The 18,383-nt window shown below is 35.4% G+C and overlaps 3 protein-coding genes across 5 annotated transcripts in view; 2 read left to right on the forward strand and 1 right to left on the reverse strand.

Annotated features, from left to right (window-relative positions):
• Positions 1 to 18,383, forward strand: part of LOC105253538 (metalloproteinase inhibitor 3) — a 79,111-nt gene that overhangs the window by 32,159 nt on the left and 28,569 nt on the right. The gene's annotated exons all lie outside the window — the stretch shown is intronic.
• On the forward strand, positions 4,416 to 6,033 carry LOC105253541 (insulin-like growth factor-binding protein complex acid labile subunit). Its single transcript, XM_011261646.2, has 2 exons — positions 4,416 to 5,491; positions 5,952 to 6,033. The coding sequence occupies exon 1, from the start codon at positions 4,455 to 4,457 to the stop codon at positions 5,466 to 5,468; it is 1,014 nt and encodes a 337-aa protein (XP_011259948.1). The 5' UTR covers positions 4,416 to 4,454; the 3' UTR covers positions 5,469 to 5,491; positions 5,952 to 6,033.
• Positions 14,023 to 18,383, reverse strand: part of LOC105253540 (synapsin) — a 43,182-nt gene continuing 38,821 nt past the window's right edge. For all 3 annotated transcript variants that reach the window (XM_025410017.1, XM_011261645.3, XM_025410018.1), the window contains exons 7-10: positions 16,727 to 16,932; positions 16,303 to 16,567; positions 15,966 to 16,212; positions 14,023 to 15,456 (exon numbers count right to left, since the gene is read on the reverse strand). In XM_025410017.1, the coding sequence (XP_025265802.1) occupies positions 15,275 to 15,456; positions 15,966 to 16,212; positions 16,303 to 16,567; positions 16,727 to 16,932 (900 nt within the window). In that variant the 3' untranslated portion in view covers positions 14,023 to 15,274. The remainder of the gene's footprint in view (positions 15,457 to 15,965; positions 16,213 to 16,302; positions 16,568 to 16,726; positions 16,933 to 18,383) is intronic.

The raw sequence follows: 18,383 nt of genomic DNA on the forward strand, positions 1-18,383 counted from the left end.
AAAATTCGTGAAGACAGGAATAATTGGAGATATTATACATTACACACAGTTGCAATCGCATATACAATAACCTTGAAACTAACTGCAGGATATGAGGCAATATACAGATAATGATAATTTCTTTGTATGCCACTTATTATTATTAAATATTTATCGTTATTTTTTTCACACATATACTTTGTCAAATTTGAATATGTTAGAAATTATGTAAGCAGCAAAAAAATATTAATATATTTTTATAAATTGCTCTCGAAAAGCTTAATCGATAATATTACATCACTGTCAAATTGTGACAAGTTTTATCGAACATAATTTTATCTTAGTCCCGAATCTACAAGATAAAAATGAAATTTTTTAAAATACACTGCTTATATTGTGTATATATGTGATACATAAATATTGTTATGCGATAAAATAACGAGAAATAAAATAATTTTGTAAGGTTTAATTACATTATATAATTTTATTGATGAGCAGATCAACTTTTTGTTTCATTGAGAACAATTTATGTGGCATATTTATTTTATTTTATTTTATTTTTTAATATATTTTATATTTAGTTTGATATTTAATTACACTTATAGACACTATAGTTATAAAACACAGCACTAATTAGCACTTTATCGTACGCAAGTTTTATTTTTCATGAATTTTATTTTTTAAAAAAGTGCCTACAGCTAAAATATTTTTCGCATAGACGTTGTACTTTAAAATAATAGATAAACATATTGAAATTTGTGAAAACTCGCATATATATAAAAGCGACTATTTTTTAGCTCCTTTTAACTTTTTGCGCATACGATATATTTCTTATCACAAGCTACTTATTTCCTTCTGGTAGCCAGACCACAACTGGAAGTGCTGGTAATGATAATCGTTTCATTAAGTCTATACCTACATGCATGTTGCCGCTCAACTTAGTTAATGGAGGTGGAACTAAAAAAAACGGAGCGTATGTCTTCATATACGTTTATTTGCATGATACACATAACATGTAAATTTATAAATTAAACATTTTCATTGTCCGCTTTTTTTTTCAAGATAGTTTTTTCTCTTTTTCTGATTGAAAAGCTTTCATCTGCCTTATAAAATTTTTAAAATGTTTATTCGGCAAATATAATATCGACTAATTATTCTTTCATTATTTTACGTGAAAGTATCAGAGCAAACAAACAGAACAAACGTAATCATGATTGCATAATTGTTATTGTTAATTTATCTTTTATTTTACAAAACAATAGAATTATCTGTCATATTTTATAAACGATGAAATTATTCTCAATTGTTTATGTTAATAATCATTTAAATTAAAATACATATTTTACATAATATTTTACATAATATTAAACCTAGTCGTTAATGTTAATATAGGAATAATAAAAATTAGCCTAATTCAATATTATAATATCATTAATTAAATAATATAATCTTTACAAGAGACAATTCAGTGTAATATGATTTAAGCAAAGTTAAATCAATAAGATATAGATCAAAGATGTTTGTTTTATGCATGGAAAGAATAAACGATTCACGTGTTATCATATCTTGTCTTACTTATTCTTAATTCACTGCATTTCATCGCTGCTGTCTTCGAAGTGAAAGATCACTTCCATTATCGGTGTTAAATGATAACATAACTGGCGCAACGTGCAGCATAAATGTTGCTTGAATCCAAAACACTGTTCGGTTACCTTAGTCATTCACCTGCTAAGTCTGTTGACCTTAATCTGAGGACTGTTAGAGGGGACCCGTATCTCTGTCTGTACATGCATAAATTTTCGTGCTTGAAATTTAGTTGCAAAAGTTTGAAAATATTTGCCGCAATATATTTTTCTGTATATAAGAAAGTTTGTTATATAATTATTAGAGAATGCATCAAATATTTCAATATACAATATTTTTTATATACCTTTTATATAAATTTATTTAATAGGCCACACATATCTGCTAAATGATCCATGATAATACATATAAATTATTACTCATTATTATTATTTTATTGCATTAAAGAGAAAACTTATTTTTACTGTACAAGGATAAGAAATAAGATTATTTAAGCTATAACTAAATGGATGTTATATTAAATTGTGAAAAGATATAGGGATATATATAATACTTAATATAGGATATATAAGACTAAATAAGACATGCAATTATTTTTTAACAAATGCGTAAGAATTTGATTTAAATTTATAAAAAATTTTATGTAAATTTGTTAAAAATATGTAATATTTAAATTTTGAAAATTTTCAATAATTTTTTAATTTACGCAGGTAATACGTTGCAATAAATTATAATAAAATAGTATATCGAAAGAATATAAATGCTATAAATATCCGCACATGTGTTCATGTTTATAAAACGTTGAAGACTACTGGTTATATAATAGCGTTAATGTACGTTGCATATATTGTTTAGCTTTAATTTATTAGGTGCAACGCATACATAAGTAATAATTATTATGTGACATGTTAATATTTGAACAGGAAACGACAATAATTCAATTTATATTGTTGATTAATACATGATGTAAATTTAAATAAAACATAAAATTACCTAAATTTGGTTAATTAAAAATTTTTATTTTGTCTTTTAATATACATATTATATATACATTTATATATTTTTGTTTAATCGATTGTACGCTTAATATCGTTTCTATAGAAACCAAGTGATGGCGGACTTTTAGGCGAGTGAATAACCGTGCAGCGAAATCAGTAATAGTTAAAGATTATCTAACAAAATTCAAATCTTATTGTATTAAGTTAATGTAATAAAGAAATGGTTGTACCGTGCTCTTGTGATGAAAAAGTTCCAGATTATCAAGGTGAAGAAAAGTCATCCGCACTTGATCCACGCACTGACGAGGTTTATCGAACCTATAATCTTTCATCAAAATTCATATATCCGAGTAAGTTTCAAAAGAATAATACATATCAATTTTCCAAATAGTATTTCATTTTAAATTAAATTCTCGCAAAACGTGGAAATTGGAAAACATTCAACATGTATATGAAAGCAATTGGATCTCATTTTTCTCGGACGTAATTTGATGCGATTTACATGTTACCGTTTTCGAACTCAATATTACAAACGCAATTACGTAATACGAAGTCGTTAGTCTCTTTTAAAATTAAATCCGATATTTTTCCTACGCGTCCTTCGTTTAAATGCACGTATGTCCTGGAGCAGTTTCGAACTGTCATACGTCACTCATGCATACCAAACGAAAAACAAACTGTGTTTATTACGGATGAATTATATCAAAATATTTAATAGAAATTTTTAATATAATGGCAGCGTGTTATTCCATTAAATAAATGGAAGTATATATAATACATAGTTTTATTAATAGCAGAATTATTTTCTGAATGCGAATACATTAGTAGTAGATTGTATGCTCTTGTACAAGGATATATTTCGACGTATATATTTTGGTCCAGAGAAGTCGCAAGTAGTTGGCATGATAATGTTCAGCTATTAATAAGCCGACGTGAAGCCGATCACTGCACCCGTCGAATCTTATCTGCCTACGAGCATTTTTATATGTGTCCCAATGAATCTTTTGCAACTAACTCGTCTCGAACCGTACACAAAGTTAATATATGCGGACCGAGCGGCGCCTGAATTTTTTTATCACCGCACATTGTAAAGTGTGAGATTCTGATATGGTTTTATTATTCATCATTGATAATTCCTTGTCGTTTTCCGGGCTATGCAGATATATTTTCTGTTTATTGCATTCAAAAGATATTACCTTGAAAATTGAAAATTTTTTGAAAATATAATTCTCAAAAATATTCTGTTGAAAAGTTCATTTTTATTATATTATATTACATCTCTATCTATTTTATTATGGCTTATATTAAACAATTAAATGTACTATTATCAAACGACAAGTATATATTTGGTCATTCAATAACAATGCCATTGTTTCATTATTATTATTCTTAATAATTAAAAAATTAATATATAATTACATGATATATCATTTTATATAATGTATTGAAAGTACTCTTTTGTTTATAATTTTAATTATAAAGCAAATATTCATATTACAATTACCGAGTTAAATATTTATTTATTTACGCTTTTGAAATTACGAATATTAATTAACTTTATATTTAATGTTGAGAAGCCGTATGTCTTTTAAAATTTTATTTGTTTAGCTTGTGTTCAATTTCCAATCAAATTAAATTCACATAATTCATCAATATATTTCAAGAAAACGAAAGAGAATTATATATTAGAAGACATCATTATCCGTCGTTATGCAGTTCCGATAGTTTATAAATTAATTATTAAATCTAAGATAACGCGAAAAGTATGCATGTATGTGTCGTTCAGCTTATCGTCGATATATATTCACCTAATAATATCTCGAGCCACGCTGTGTACGCGAAGAAATCCCTGACGCACACGAGGTCAGTGCATATCCAGCCTTCGAGCGCACCATGCGCTTCCTTCATCTCATTTATCTCTTCCTATCGGTCAACGTCGCGATCGTTTTCACGGAGGACGCTGACTGTCGGGTTTACAATCACCTGTATGTCTGTTTGGAAAACGGCGACATTCTTCACGACGTCGCGTTCGAGGACGTCAACGCCGTTCAGACGATCGAGGACATCGAGCTGCATCTGGAGAGCCTCGGGATCGCTGATGTCGCTAAGAATGCCTTCATCGAGGTCAGCAACTCTTCCGCTCTCTACGTCCGCGACAATCGATTGTCGAGTATCGGCCGACATTATTTTGGCGCTCTCGATGAACTCACCTATTTAGACCTGAGAAACAACACGATCATCAACGTGGAGGAGGGCGCTTTCGCGAGGCTGAGCAGCCTGGAGACTCTGCTGCTGGATCACAACAATATCTCAACCCTTCGACCAGGCGCGTGGAAGGGACTCTCGGAGTTGCACGAGCTCTACATCACCAACAACCGGCTCGCATTGCGGAGAAACATGTTCAAGGGGCTCAGGCAGCTGGAAACGCTGGTGTTGGACTCGAACGAGATATCGGAAGTACCGATCGGCACGTTCAACGGGCTATCGCACATAGATCTCCTCTATCTGTCGCGCAACAAGATCTCGTCCCTGCATCCCGACGTGTTTCGCGGTCTTAACGAGATAAACGAACTCGACTTGGGCAGAAATCGATTGAGGGCGATTCCCACCGGTATCTTTCGACACATGAAGTCGCTGAGCTCACTCTGGCTGAACGGCAATCAATTGACCGTGATAAAATCCGATAGCTTTCAAGGCCTGGACAATTTACTTTTTCTGTTTCTAAACAACAACGATCTTCGTTACGTGGACATGGCGGCGTTCGCGAGAATGAAGAATACGTCTGTAGATCCCGGTTTCAAGATACGCGGTTCTTTAATCGACGATCTCGGAATAATCGATGGTCAATATCAGTGCAGTAGCTTGGCGTATGAAATACCGTACGATTGTACGGAGATCGATTCATAGGCTCGAGAAGCCGACCAGAGCTCGTAAGCGAGATTTCTATTTCACGTGCACATTACGACAGTTGTTCATCATGCAACCAATATAATGCTGAGTTTAATTTTTATATGAAATTAAGAAATAACATATATATTTGGTTTTAAAAGTATTAATTAATTAATTAATTAATTGCTAAAAAACTTGTGACACATTCATTACCAATTTTTTAGCAAGAAAGAATTGCAGCTTGCACAAAAAAAAAAAACATTTTAGCATTGTATTTATAAATGACACGAAGATGAACTATTTTAGAGATTTAATGGATAGTCGAGGGGACATACATGAACGGGATTATAAATAATCTTAATAATAATTTGTAAAAGAAACAAGAGAGATATATTTTATTTGATATATAAATAGCTGCATTGTTAAATATCAGAGAGAATAATGCATTATTGTGCATGCAGCGCTCATTCATTCTATATTAATTGTTAATAATTTCTACAGGAGTGTTTAAAGGTTACGGTCAGGATAATCCGCCTCATCCTTGCTACTGGAAAACGTCCATGGATTACGGCTGGTACGCACCAACAATTCATACAGTTCCGACGACATATTATCCTCGAAGTCAGACTTTTAGCGCCAAACTGGGTCAAGCGGGAATGTACAAAAATTGCTCTCTCAATACAGAACTCGATAAATCGTTATTTTAGATCGTTATTTTGCATCGCTTTGTAATTCGTTTGATCTACTTTTAAGGGACGATAATAATGATGTATATAATGTGCAATTTGATTTGAATATTGATGAATTTTATATCGCCTCTACGTCAGCGCTACTTTTTGTTTTTACTATCTTTAGATACATTTCTGAGTGTTTTTAAATATATATTCTAAAATAAAAAAATTAAAGATATATAAATTAAAAAAAAATAAAATAATTAAATGTTAATTAAAGAAATTAAAATCTAAATTTAAATCTGAATTTAAATCTGTTCAGAAATTAAAATCTAAATTTAAATCTATTCAGATATTATGAACATGTGGTCCTGAGAATATCACGATATATCAGGATAATAAAGAAAAATAACGATATGCATATGATATATATATTTTATGCTTATATATTTTTATTATTACAGTTCAGCTTACGTATATCGCATTAAACATAATAATGTAACAGGTTCTACATCGGGACGTCTTCGAAGTACACACGACATCCCGTATCTAATGCATATTATGGATATCTCATTTGTTATCATTGCTGCAATTATTATTATTGACGATTAATATCATTTCGGTTTTTTTTTCTTCATTATATCGATGCGATTCACCTGTATATGTAATCGCCTAATCGTTAATTGGAAAAAACATTGCGCAGTACACAGTGTCGTTGACGATTATACATTAATATTTATAACACCTCGACACTCGCATTATTATAATTGCCATATTTCACATTAATGCGGTAATATATTGGTAATGGTAACTCCAATGACAACGTAACGTATATATATTTATGTATATATGTAACATAATGGACATTTATAGAATGACGATCTATTGTTTTAACACATTCAAGAGTAAGATTTATCATAACAACCATAATGACTAGGAAACATTGGAAATGTTTTATAATCTATTATGGCAACAGGTAATGTGGGGTGAGTAATGGTCGATACACATTCATATTTCTTTTCTCTTTTCTCTTATTCAGAAAACTCTTGCGACGCATTAATTGTTATTGTTCTACTCTATTGTTCCGATAATATCTTTGTTCGATTAATTACGAGCCACGCTAAAATTTAGCGTTGAGTGCTCCGAGAAACCATCATCGTATCTATTAATTCAATTAATCATTCGAGGTTGAAGCCTCGAAAAATGCAAAAAAATCAGAAGAATCTTTATTTAAGAATATTACTTATGAAAGTTAAATAAAAACATTTGTCGATTATATCAATAATCGAGAACTCTTACTCGACAATATTGCGTTTTACTTTGATTTTACACAAATTTCTTTATCGTAATATTTAATTATCGATTTAATTGTAATTATCATAATATATAAAATACCGATAGAAATACTTTAGGGGAAAGCAATGCCGCGAGTCCAATGCCCTTCAAAATTCACAAAAGTAAAATCGATAATCTCATCTTTCGATATATATATATATATATACTCATCGCATATTTTGAATCGTACGCTTATATGAATAGCACATTAGGCAAAAAACAGCATGCTTCGATCTTATTATCTGTCTCTGAAAATGATCTACTCTCTACTTCTACAGCTCATCTTGTAGACTATCTCGAAAATGATCTTGATGATCAACGTGCGTACATCGATCACGATGCTCGTTGCCGATCACGCTTCTTGTTCTTCGCCAACAGAAGCAATGAATTGCCTCTCATTGCTTCGCGTTTCATTCTCGTAATCCTTTCGACATCTCAAGATGCTCAAAAGCGATATTTCGGGTCACGCGATGTTTAATCAAACGATAAAACTCAATCGTAACGAGCACCTCGATGTACATCCAACGATTAACGCTGCGTGTCAGGAATAATTACATGTTTTTGTATTTATATGCGTATTTATCTGCATTTAATATTTATATATATATATATAATATTTGTCTTTATATATATATTATTTATACTCTTCATATATATTTATACACGTTCTTGTTAATATTGTACTACACTCCTTCGCGTATCCTCGCTACAGGTTATAAACTTATACTCTTATGCTTGATTCGGCTTAACTTTAGAGCTTCTCCAAACTCTGATAATCCTTAGTAATTAACGATGACAGATAGAACTCGCATTTTATGTGTGTGATTTAATCCTCCTCGCGTGTCGCGCTTACCGGTACTTATTTATATGGATTTTCATTCGTTATGATATATAAGTGATAACTTAAAGCGCGCGCAAAATCTACGCGCGCGCGACAAACTACTCGGACGTTTTTCCATATATAATCGTCCTTTGATTTCCTTCTTTCGCTCCATTCGCTCTCCCATTCGTTTCCAACGCTCAGGACTCGTTCTGCCGATTTTCGTTGTCCTCTCAATGACCACTAAAAATACGCTTGTGACCTTAAGTACCGTTAAAAGTTTATCGTTAAAAAGAAACGCGCCGATTCTCGCTCCTGCCGTTCGCGATCTTCCCGATTGCGGAGGAAAATTTTACCGATTTGCGTTCTCATCGATCTTGCTCGGAGAATCGATCGGCATGGATCGAACTTTTACATTTCCTTTTTCGTTTCAAAATCACAATAATATTCAATCAATTCTGATTATTTTATACCGAAGAAATCCCGTGATCCCGACTTTGGTAAAATCATGAAAAGGATATTTGCTTTTAGTTTTTTTTTTTTTTATAGAAATTATTTGATTTTTATAACTGCCATTGAATCTAATCTGTGATAGAAAATTTGCAAGATGTAACAAATCTCAAGGTATAAAAATGGCGAAATAATCGAATGCGTGTCAAAATGCGATGTGAATCCATCGAGTTTTTGCAATCAAGACGGAAAAAGGTCATACATTCAGACCATTCAGGAACACCTTGTATTTTTTTTCCATCGCATTCGAATTCATCACGAATGAATAATGCTCTCGTCTCTCTCTCTTTTTCTTTATTTGCGATGATCAAATCGTACGCACTTTGCACACGGTAATGTCAAAAGTCATCATCGTTGATATTCAACCTCAATTCAAAGTTGGCCACGTGAATGTCAACCGATTCACGAGAGTCACGACGGTTTTCGAACATGACCTACGGGCCTCGATTCAACTCTTTCCCTCGCGTGGGTGGTCCGTTTGTGATTATCGAAGGGTCGCGTTTCGATTCTCCCTTTCTCCCTTTTGGAAACATGATCAATGCGCCCGCGATCGGTAAATATCATTCGAAAAAGGGCAACGATCACGGCCTTTGGCTTTTCGTCGACGCGGTCTTCTACTAATCTACGAATCTGTGTGGATTACATACGTATATCATATATCTTGCATAAATTCAACGCTTCGATTGATTATGTTAATTTTTACGATCCCTAACGAATCTACGTAAATTAGTTAGACCTGTGTCTTCCTGAAATCTTAACGCGATAAATATACCTCCGTATCTTGCTTTCCTCGGCACGATAGGCTGACTTTAATGTAATAACGGGGATTAAATAACATCGACGCCATATCGTACAGTAATATTACTTATATAGTGTTACGATACGATTCAATTTTTACGTGAACGTACGTGTGTGTGTGTCTGTCTGTGTGTGTGTATGCTCATGTAGAGATATGTGTGTAAGTGGGTATCATACATGTGGCTAGCACGCATTGAAATCAAGGAGGTAATGCGACGATATTAGGCTGCAACGTGTATACTCGTCGCGCCTACACGTCTACTGCTATTATCGTTACTCTTCTCGCAAGTTTACCGTCCGAGTTTAACATTAAGTTCGTACACACAGAGAGATACGTACCGAATATTATCAAGAGACGAGCCGTCGTGTAATCGGGGGTAAATCGATGATGCGTACCCTATCCTCTATTGGCCTGCCACAGCTCAGAAACTAAGATGACCGCTGGAAACGCGTCCTACGTATTGGCGCCTTCGTTGTAAATCACTTATAAAGTTACAGACTTTGGTGTTTTGGGCGGCCACAATGTTATAACGTTGATTCAAGTTTCTTAAAATAGTCCTCGACAAACGCAAAATACGCGAAACGACAAACGCATTTCATTTCTCTATCGGCATTATTTTCTCGACTATCGAGGCTTCGAGCGTTTCCGAAAGCGTAACAATACAATCCGATTATTCATTGTTAACTTGGCAGTAGTCGCATAGAGTCTTGTCGCGGGCCATCCTTAGAAACGTTAGTTAAAGCGTTACCGCGAGTAAATCTCAAATAAGTGACTTGAACTAATGTTACAAGGATGATCCCAATAATATATATCCGAGTCATCTCGAGCGAGATGAACTTGCCTCTCGTCTATAAAGGTATTTTTGTTAATCTAAGACGCTCCTAAGTGCATGTCGCAGTTTGCAATAACACACATGGATTTAATATATGATACATCTAGCTACTCCACTTTATATATATATATATATATATATATATATATATGTGTGTGTGTGTATTAGTTGGAGAGAAGAGGGTGAGGGGAAAGTACCAGGATTGTAACGGACCCCATGCCACTACTGCTCGGCTAAAGCAAACGGAAGAGAAGGAAATGAGGCACTGAAATTCAGCTCATCGCCAAGATGATGTGTACGTAAGAGATTTCTCCTCGATGTACAGTGACGAATGCTCAGAAAGCACAGCGAAGGATATACGTACATATATATATATATATATAAGAGGGTTACGTAAAATCTACCGTGAGGCGCGAAACACGCGCGAATCATAACTTATTGCACGATCCTCTCGCGATAATCGGAGGATCGTCGAGATTGCGGGGACGGGGGGGGGGGAGGGGAGGGGGTTGGGAGATTTATGGGTCGTCGGTTAAAAGCTCGTGTTCCCCAAGCGCGAAAGGGGGAACTCGACTGTATATGCACAACGATCGATATTACGAGGATCATTAATTTACAACTGGGAATTGCGCATTGATGAGTTTCCGGAACGGTGTTACACGCTTCACCGTCGCCGGTAAACGTAATTCGGAACTCTCTTCGTGTAATTGCATTATCATAAATCTCGCACGAACGATTTTGCGCTACCTAAAGGATGCTGCCGCAGTAATACCTCGAAGACTGCGGTCATACTTTGAGAGCTGCAAGAATAACGTTCGCAACGCGAAGATAAGAGTCATTCCGGCTGGAAAGGTGCCGGAGGTCATCAGACATGAAATCACGGTGAATTCTCATATCAATGCGATTTTATATGAAATACAGTATGTAAGGGTGTGTGTGTGTGTGTGTGCTGTGTATATATTATGCGAGATTGCGCTGAGACCGAACTTTTCGTGCGGCAACGAACAACAAGTTTATTATTCGTTTATTATTCGAGCGCAATTATATATTCACAGCAACACGAGCATATCCTAGAGAATTGAAGAGATCGCGATACATGGTTACTGTGCTAGTTTACAAATATTGCTGGTGCATTATTACTTGGTAGCTACGGTGCAATCGGTGCGTAGGGAACGAAAATGAGAAATGCTGCCGCTCACGACACTACACAGTCATCGTAACTAAACGTGCCACTGGATAACGCCTTGATTAGTTATGATCCAAGCAACGAAGTGTCCGATATCGATAATGCTGTTTAGTCAAAATCGACGTGCAATTGTTCGAACGATCATTTCGCGATGATCGTAGACCTCTTCTCGCATATTTGCTATATTGAAATTAAATACAATAAGAATTATAAAAAGAATAAAATAATATAATTAGAATAAAAAATTATTCTTGAAAGTACGACACACAAAGGATGAGAAAATTTATTTCATTAATATATAATTAAGTTATCAATATTTTGAAAAATCAGATTTATTAATTTTTATGAAAAATAATTATATTTTAAATTTTACACAACATTTAATAACTGTTCAACATTATAATATAAATTATTAAAAATTTCTTCTGGATTCGTAAAATTTCAAAAAATTGGAAAAGGAATCTAATTAACGTATAAAGGAAGAGGAAAATTAACATTCGTTGATTATATTAGAGTTTATCGAGAAAAGCGATCGATCGGACAAGATGCACGCGAAAAGTTTTCTTTTTATAGACAATCCCGAGGATCACAGTCACAAGGATTTCTTCGTACAAGCGAATCCTAACTCTATCCGCACTCTATCGTTTGAAGTCGACGTCGATGAATTGACTAGGCTATGCGTGGACGCACGCGTTGCCGCTTCTAGTTCCTACGTTATCTAGTGCCTAGACTCGCACCCCTGAGATAATCTTCATCTGTAACCGCGTCTACGCATCCAGTGTCGATCGATTGACCTCCGCGCAGTGACGTGATTATGATTGTTTGATTGCTTTTCTTCGTACCGTGGCGTCAGCTCTGAAAAAAGGGGAACCAGAGATCTGTGCGTCGAGTGTTAAAGCCTTTGCTTCCCTGTTTAACTTTAATCGCGCAAATTTCTGCCCTCGTCGCGAAACTTGCTAAAATCTCATCAATTTGTTCCAACGTGAAGAAAGGCGATAAAAAGGAATATTCTAATATATGAATTAGATAGAGTTGAATATTTTTTTGAAAATACATTTACAGAAATATAATTATGTCAAACTATTTGACAGATTACTTATTAAGGGCTAAGACATCTGTTTCGCTTACGCGAGATCTGCTGCTTGAAATATTCGCAACGCACGGAAGACATTTTATCATTGCGGAATCGAAAACACTGTTAAAATCACAATTTTATATATTCCCGCGAAAATTTATATATGTACAACCACTTACTTATGTAACGCATTCTTGATCTCGAAGGTGCAAAGATGTTTTAACGAATGTAAGCTTGGACGGCGCGCACGCTTCTCCGGCGAAGATCAATGAAGAAACAGTGTGTCTCAGCGAATATACAAATGGAATGAGAGATTTGGGATTTATAAAAAAGTACAAACAATATAGATCGCGCGGTAAAAGTGCAATGCCTGTCTCAAAATTGCCGTTGCGTACAACTACGTCATCCCGTTCGTTGCATCGACCAGCATTGCCATCCGTAATTCTCTCTCCAAAATTATCCGTTTTATTTGATTTAACATTCATCAACCGTCTTGCAAACAACGTGACATGAAGGACACTTTAGTGTCAAGGCACATGAAAATCAAACCGTCAATTTATTTATTACTTATGCAGTTCGGAAAACCGCGAAAGGGACACGACGAAACCGTATATAATGTAAGATTTCCATTACACATATAGAGTTTTCCAAAAATGAGATCATACTTTCAAATAAATTCGCATTTGCTTCGTCCTCTCCTCGATTCTCGGTGACTTAAGAGAGCTTATGCTCCTCTTCCCTCCTTCTTTTATGTATTTATATATCAATTGATCACATATTAATTGATATTTCTCAAATGTTTCGCATGATTTAAGGACCGTATTTTCTTCAGCGAAGCTTCTTTAGCTTTCCCACATTTGTCAAATTGCAAATGTCGAGCCTTCCTTTTTCCAGAGCTGAAACCACGGTCGATTATCCCCCAGTTTTCCCTCGTTACGTTAAGTTTAATCCGATTATTCGCTGGAAATTGCCCTTCTTCGTACTCCGCGTAGCTGCGTTTAACTGATACACACTTCGCCGGTATTTTATTACATTCAACCTGTTTACTTGCGCATACATATGCGTATATGTATATATTTGCAGATCTATGTATCGGGATATTGTTTTTCTTTCGCGTTGCATGCGACTCCCGTAGTCGAATTACTTTTCGATCGATCCTTCCGTTTCTCGCGCCAAGATTCAAGCATATACGAATTCGCGCGACTCCTTAATGCTAAAAAACACAGCGACCAAATTTTCGTGAATTTTCCATCGGCGGAGCGTTTGTCTCGTGCGATTTTAACGGCGGCTCGCGATGTGCGAAAATTTAGGAAAAGAAAGTGTCGCCACCTCTTTCTCCTTTTCTCTCTCTCTCTCTCTCGGAATGCGCGATAAATTTTCATCGTGAATTCCACATGTTTTTCGTCAGAAATTTATTGCCGAATTAATTCATCGATATATATTTTCGACGAGCGATATATATCTTGATCGATTAATCTCTCTCGCGCGCGTCGAGAGAAAGAACTCGCGGATTGATTTCGAAAGTTTTCGACCGCCTGTCCGCGATGTCGAGAAACTTTGCCCATCCCTGGATTTATCTTAAAACTACTTGTGCGCTTAAAAGTAGAGACAACTACATACATTCGTTCTATAGTCCTTGATGAAACCAAACGACCGCTCGCAGTCTCGGTTAGCCAAATGTTCAGAATAATGCCCGAATCTCCTCTTTTTTTGTCGTCTTCGATCATCTCGAATGACGTAGGCGTACGAATATTTTTACAAACACTGCGAGATCGCCCGAAAGACGCCTATTGCCTGCCTTAATTTCTATCTCGCAGTGCCTTTTCCCTTAAATGACAATATGACACACGACGATCCAAACGTTAAGCCTAAAAGTGGGTGCTCGAAGTAAAACTGGTTGAGGAGACGCCAGGGGCCTACGGAATGATTGCCTTGCCTTTATGGTAAGAAAGTGCGCTTATATACGATTTATTTTAGCGATGCAAATGCTTCACCGGATATCAATTGCGCTAGCAATTCAATGAACATCAAAGCTGATTATTAAATAAGTTGCCATTTCTTTCGACTGAACTTGCCTAACTTTTATTTAATTCGTATATATACGGATTATATATAGAACTTACTACCTTATTCTCCAATGTATCCACGCATACACACGACCACGATTCTCTCAATATACAGGACCTACCTCGTTAGACAGCGCGTTAGCTTAATAAATCGTTGAACGCGGGAAATTCTCATCTCTCGATGTTTCCGTGAAGGGCGCAATTATCCAACCTCGTTTCCCGCCTGCTCGTTAATTTTCTAACAATTTTATATTCGATTAAATTCGAATGATTAATAGTGCACTTCGCGCGGCATGCAATTTTCGCGCGAGAGTTTTTTTTTTCTACGACAATCTGCAAATATATAGATATCTACATGCTCGTGTACCCTTGCACGATTGACACGTCGAGTTTCAATCGTCGAACATGCTCAAGGATCTCCGAAGTAATTCGTGAGTTCGTGTTAGTGTTGCCGACTTGTTACCATTAGCTACCTCATCGCGAGAGCGCTCGACGTCTACGCTCTCGCTACGTCGGCCATATCTTGTGGTCTACATGTCCCCAAAAATGCCGGCGAAGGTTTTTCGCAGATTCTTCATGGTGTCCTCGGTGTCCTCGCCCTGGCCAGTCTGCGACTGGCTGCCTTGTCGGTGGAACGGAATCCTGGACGTCGGCGGCTCCTCGGGACGTCGACCAACGGACGGTGCGCTGCTCACCGTGCTCGATTGCGAGGCTGCGAATAAAATTGAGAATGGAAATTATTAATAATAAATAATAAGAATAATTCGTAATAAGAAATTATTAAAATTCAACACAGTCGGCTTTCAAAGATGTAGAGTGATAGAGTAGCGAATCAATATTTGAGAAATATAGGAGCAAATATGTACACCATCCAATCTTGTTCTCCAATATTGATGTAGAAGTGCAGTCTCTTGTGTATTTTAATACGCAAAATTTTTACTTAACAGCAAAATTAAAAATGTTTTAATATTTCTAGTATAATTTGAAAATGAAGAATATGAAATTTTCCCACATAATTAATATTTATTTAATACTATTATAATTTTAAAGGCAGATAATAATGGGAATAATTTTAGATATTTATTTTTAATTCATCAAATTTCACTAATATTAATCATGACTGCAATTAACTAATTAAATTTGTATCTATTTTCAACTTTGTCGCGTGTTTGATGATTATTTTTGGAGAACAATCGTTCGCAAAAAAAAAAATATGTATACCTTGGGAATCTCGTCGCTGTAACTGATGATGACTTTCCGAGGTAGTGACGTCAGCCGATATTGGCGCGGTGGAAGCGACGGAACCTAAGCTTCCTATACTAGCCATGGAACCCAAACTTCCGTGAGATCCCAAGGGTGCCGTTGGCGGTGCAGTTCGATCTTCCACTGGACTGCTCACCTGGCTAGAACCTGACATGGAGCCTCGCGAGGCGGTCTTGGTCAACACGCTCGGTGGTCGACAGTAAACCTGGGCAGATCGTAAATTATGATTTACACGTAATGAGAGAGATCGCGATCGTAGTCACGAGCACGTAATCGCTCGCAATTTCGCACGCACCTGCATTTTCGCGGTAACCAGGTCCGCGATGTGACGTCGATCCTCTTCCTGGGAGTCCCCCATTAAAGACAGCGCGCTGTCGTTGACCTCGATTATGTGCTCCCGGCCATCCTTGCCCACCAGTAATTCGATCGCGCAGATATCCAATCCTCCGAATAATTGCGCCACATGGTCGACCCATGTGCGATGTCGCTCGCTTACGGAAAGCTGCTCTAGCATGGCCGAGCCGGTATTCGATTTCCAGTTGCCGCTTATACTTTTTCGCCTACGAGGATCAGAGCGGCAAAAGTGTGTCATTCCGATTATTTTTTTCCGATTTTTTTTAAAATGACGTCGCTAAGTTATTTTGAAATATTTTGCTCTTTTGGAAGTTGTTGGCTTTTAAATCGAATTCTTTTAATTAATCGACTTTATTGCGACTTACATGAAAGCCTTGTAATTATTTCCGATTTTTTGCACGTGCACGTCGTATTTGGTGTCGATGTAAGGTTCCGCTGTGCAATAGGTGTTTGCCATAGCCGCCAGGGAAGCGAGATCTAGAAATTCTTGATTTGTTTCCGCACGGGCTTTGCCGGTCCCACTGTGAGCGTGGCCCAGTTTCACCACCACGGGATATCGAGATGCGCTTACCTGCAATTGGAATAGGTAATTGCTTGACGAATTGCAAGGGAACAATTAACGTGCAAATGTCCTGTCAACTGAGCCCCTCTCTCTCTCTCTCGCTCTCTCTTTCTCTCTAATTTCTCTATCTCTCGTAGTTACCTCCGTTTGATTAGCAATGCAATCTCTAATTACAATGTATATCAATGCGAATATATATGTTAAAAAATATAGACGAAATTTCAAATATTAATCGAACATATATGTTATATGTCAAATATTTTACATGGTTTAGAATATTTAAAATAACATCACGTTATTTTTTTTATGTATATTTGACACGATCACGCAAACAAGATTTTAATTCGATTTTTATTCGTCCATTATAATGTTGATTATAAACTTCACTTTATTTCATCTAATCGTATTAATAAAAAATAAAATGTAAATGCTTCTCGGGATATCCCGTTACTATAGATAACTATGGAATCTCTTGGTGATAAAAGAAGAACGTAAACACGAAGTGCTTAAGTGCATATGTCACTTGTCGAATTGATATGATATTTATTATATTCCTTACTTGTCTCCATATTCTCTTTATTAACCTATCTAGATATTTTTCACGTTGCTTTATCTAATTAATTATCATTTTTCATAATTGCCTGTTAAATTTTTATTTTATGTAAAATAAAAAGTCAAAATGTCAAGTATAAAGATATGTCTATGAATTTTAATATTTTTCATATCTATCATATTTAATAAATTACTTATTTTTCCTTATATCATATATTATCATATATTTATAATAAAATATATATGCATAATACTCTTCACTAAAATTATAAAATAATATTATAAATTTAAATATATTTTGTTGGCCTGGTTGTTAAATCTTTGTTCGACGTGCTCCTTGTAAGAATCGTAATTTATGAAAACGTTTTTTACCAAGTGGCAAAAGTTTTACGTTTTAGATTACTTATTTTTGCGTTTTTTCCAAGGAAATGTAGATGAAAACAGTGCTTTGAGTTGTACTTTAATAATGAACTTTATTAAGAGACTTGGCTAACGCGACTGACTGTTTTTTTCTTTTTGACTGTACAACGAGCTATTTAAATTCCCTAAAAGGGACGACCGGGTCACTCTGATCCCCAAAAGGGCACTGTAAATAACATACAGTGGAAAAGAAACAGATCTTATGAAATACACAATCGAAAGAATATCAAATATTATTTTAGAAAAAAAAATTATTGTAGGGAAATAATATTTAGATCAAATATATTAAAAATCACATATTATGAATTCGCAGTTGAGTATTAAATCGCCAGCGTCATTGTATATTTCGTATGATTTTCGAGTGATTCATTTTTTGATCCATCTCGTGAAATTAGTCAGTGAATGTGCAATGGTTTTTTACCGGAAACGGAATCACCAGGAGATCACGACGAGTGTTTTACCGTTAACAATCTGTTTACAAACGGTAG

Source organism: Camponotus floridanus, unplaced genomic scaffold, assembly GCF_003227725.1.
Source record: "Camponotus floridanus strain SB8 unplaced genomic scaffold, Cflo_v7.5 scaffold3, whole genome shotgun sequence".
Lineage (NCBI taxonomy): Eukaryota > Metazoa > Arthropoda > Insecta > Hymenoptera > Formicidae > Camponotus > Camponotus floridanus.

Bases quoted from the DNA above. Each gene is read 5' to 3' on its own strand.
- LOC105253541 (XM_011261646.2), top strand. From the start codon at position 4,455: ATGCGCTTCCTTCATCTCATTTATCTCTTCCTATCGGTCAACGTCGCG.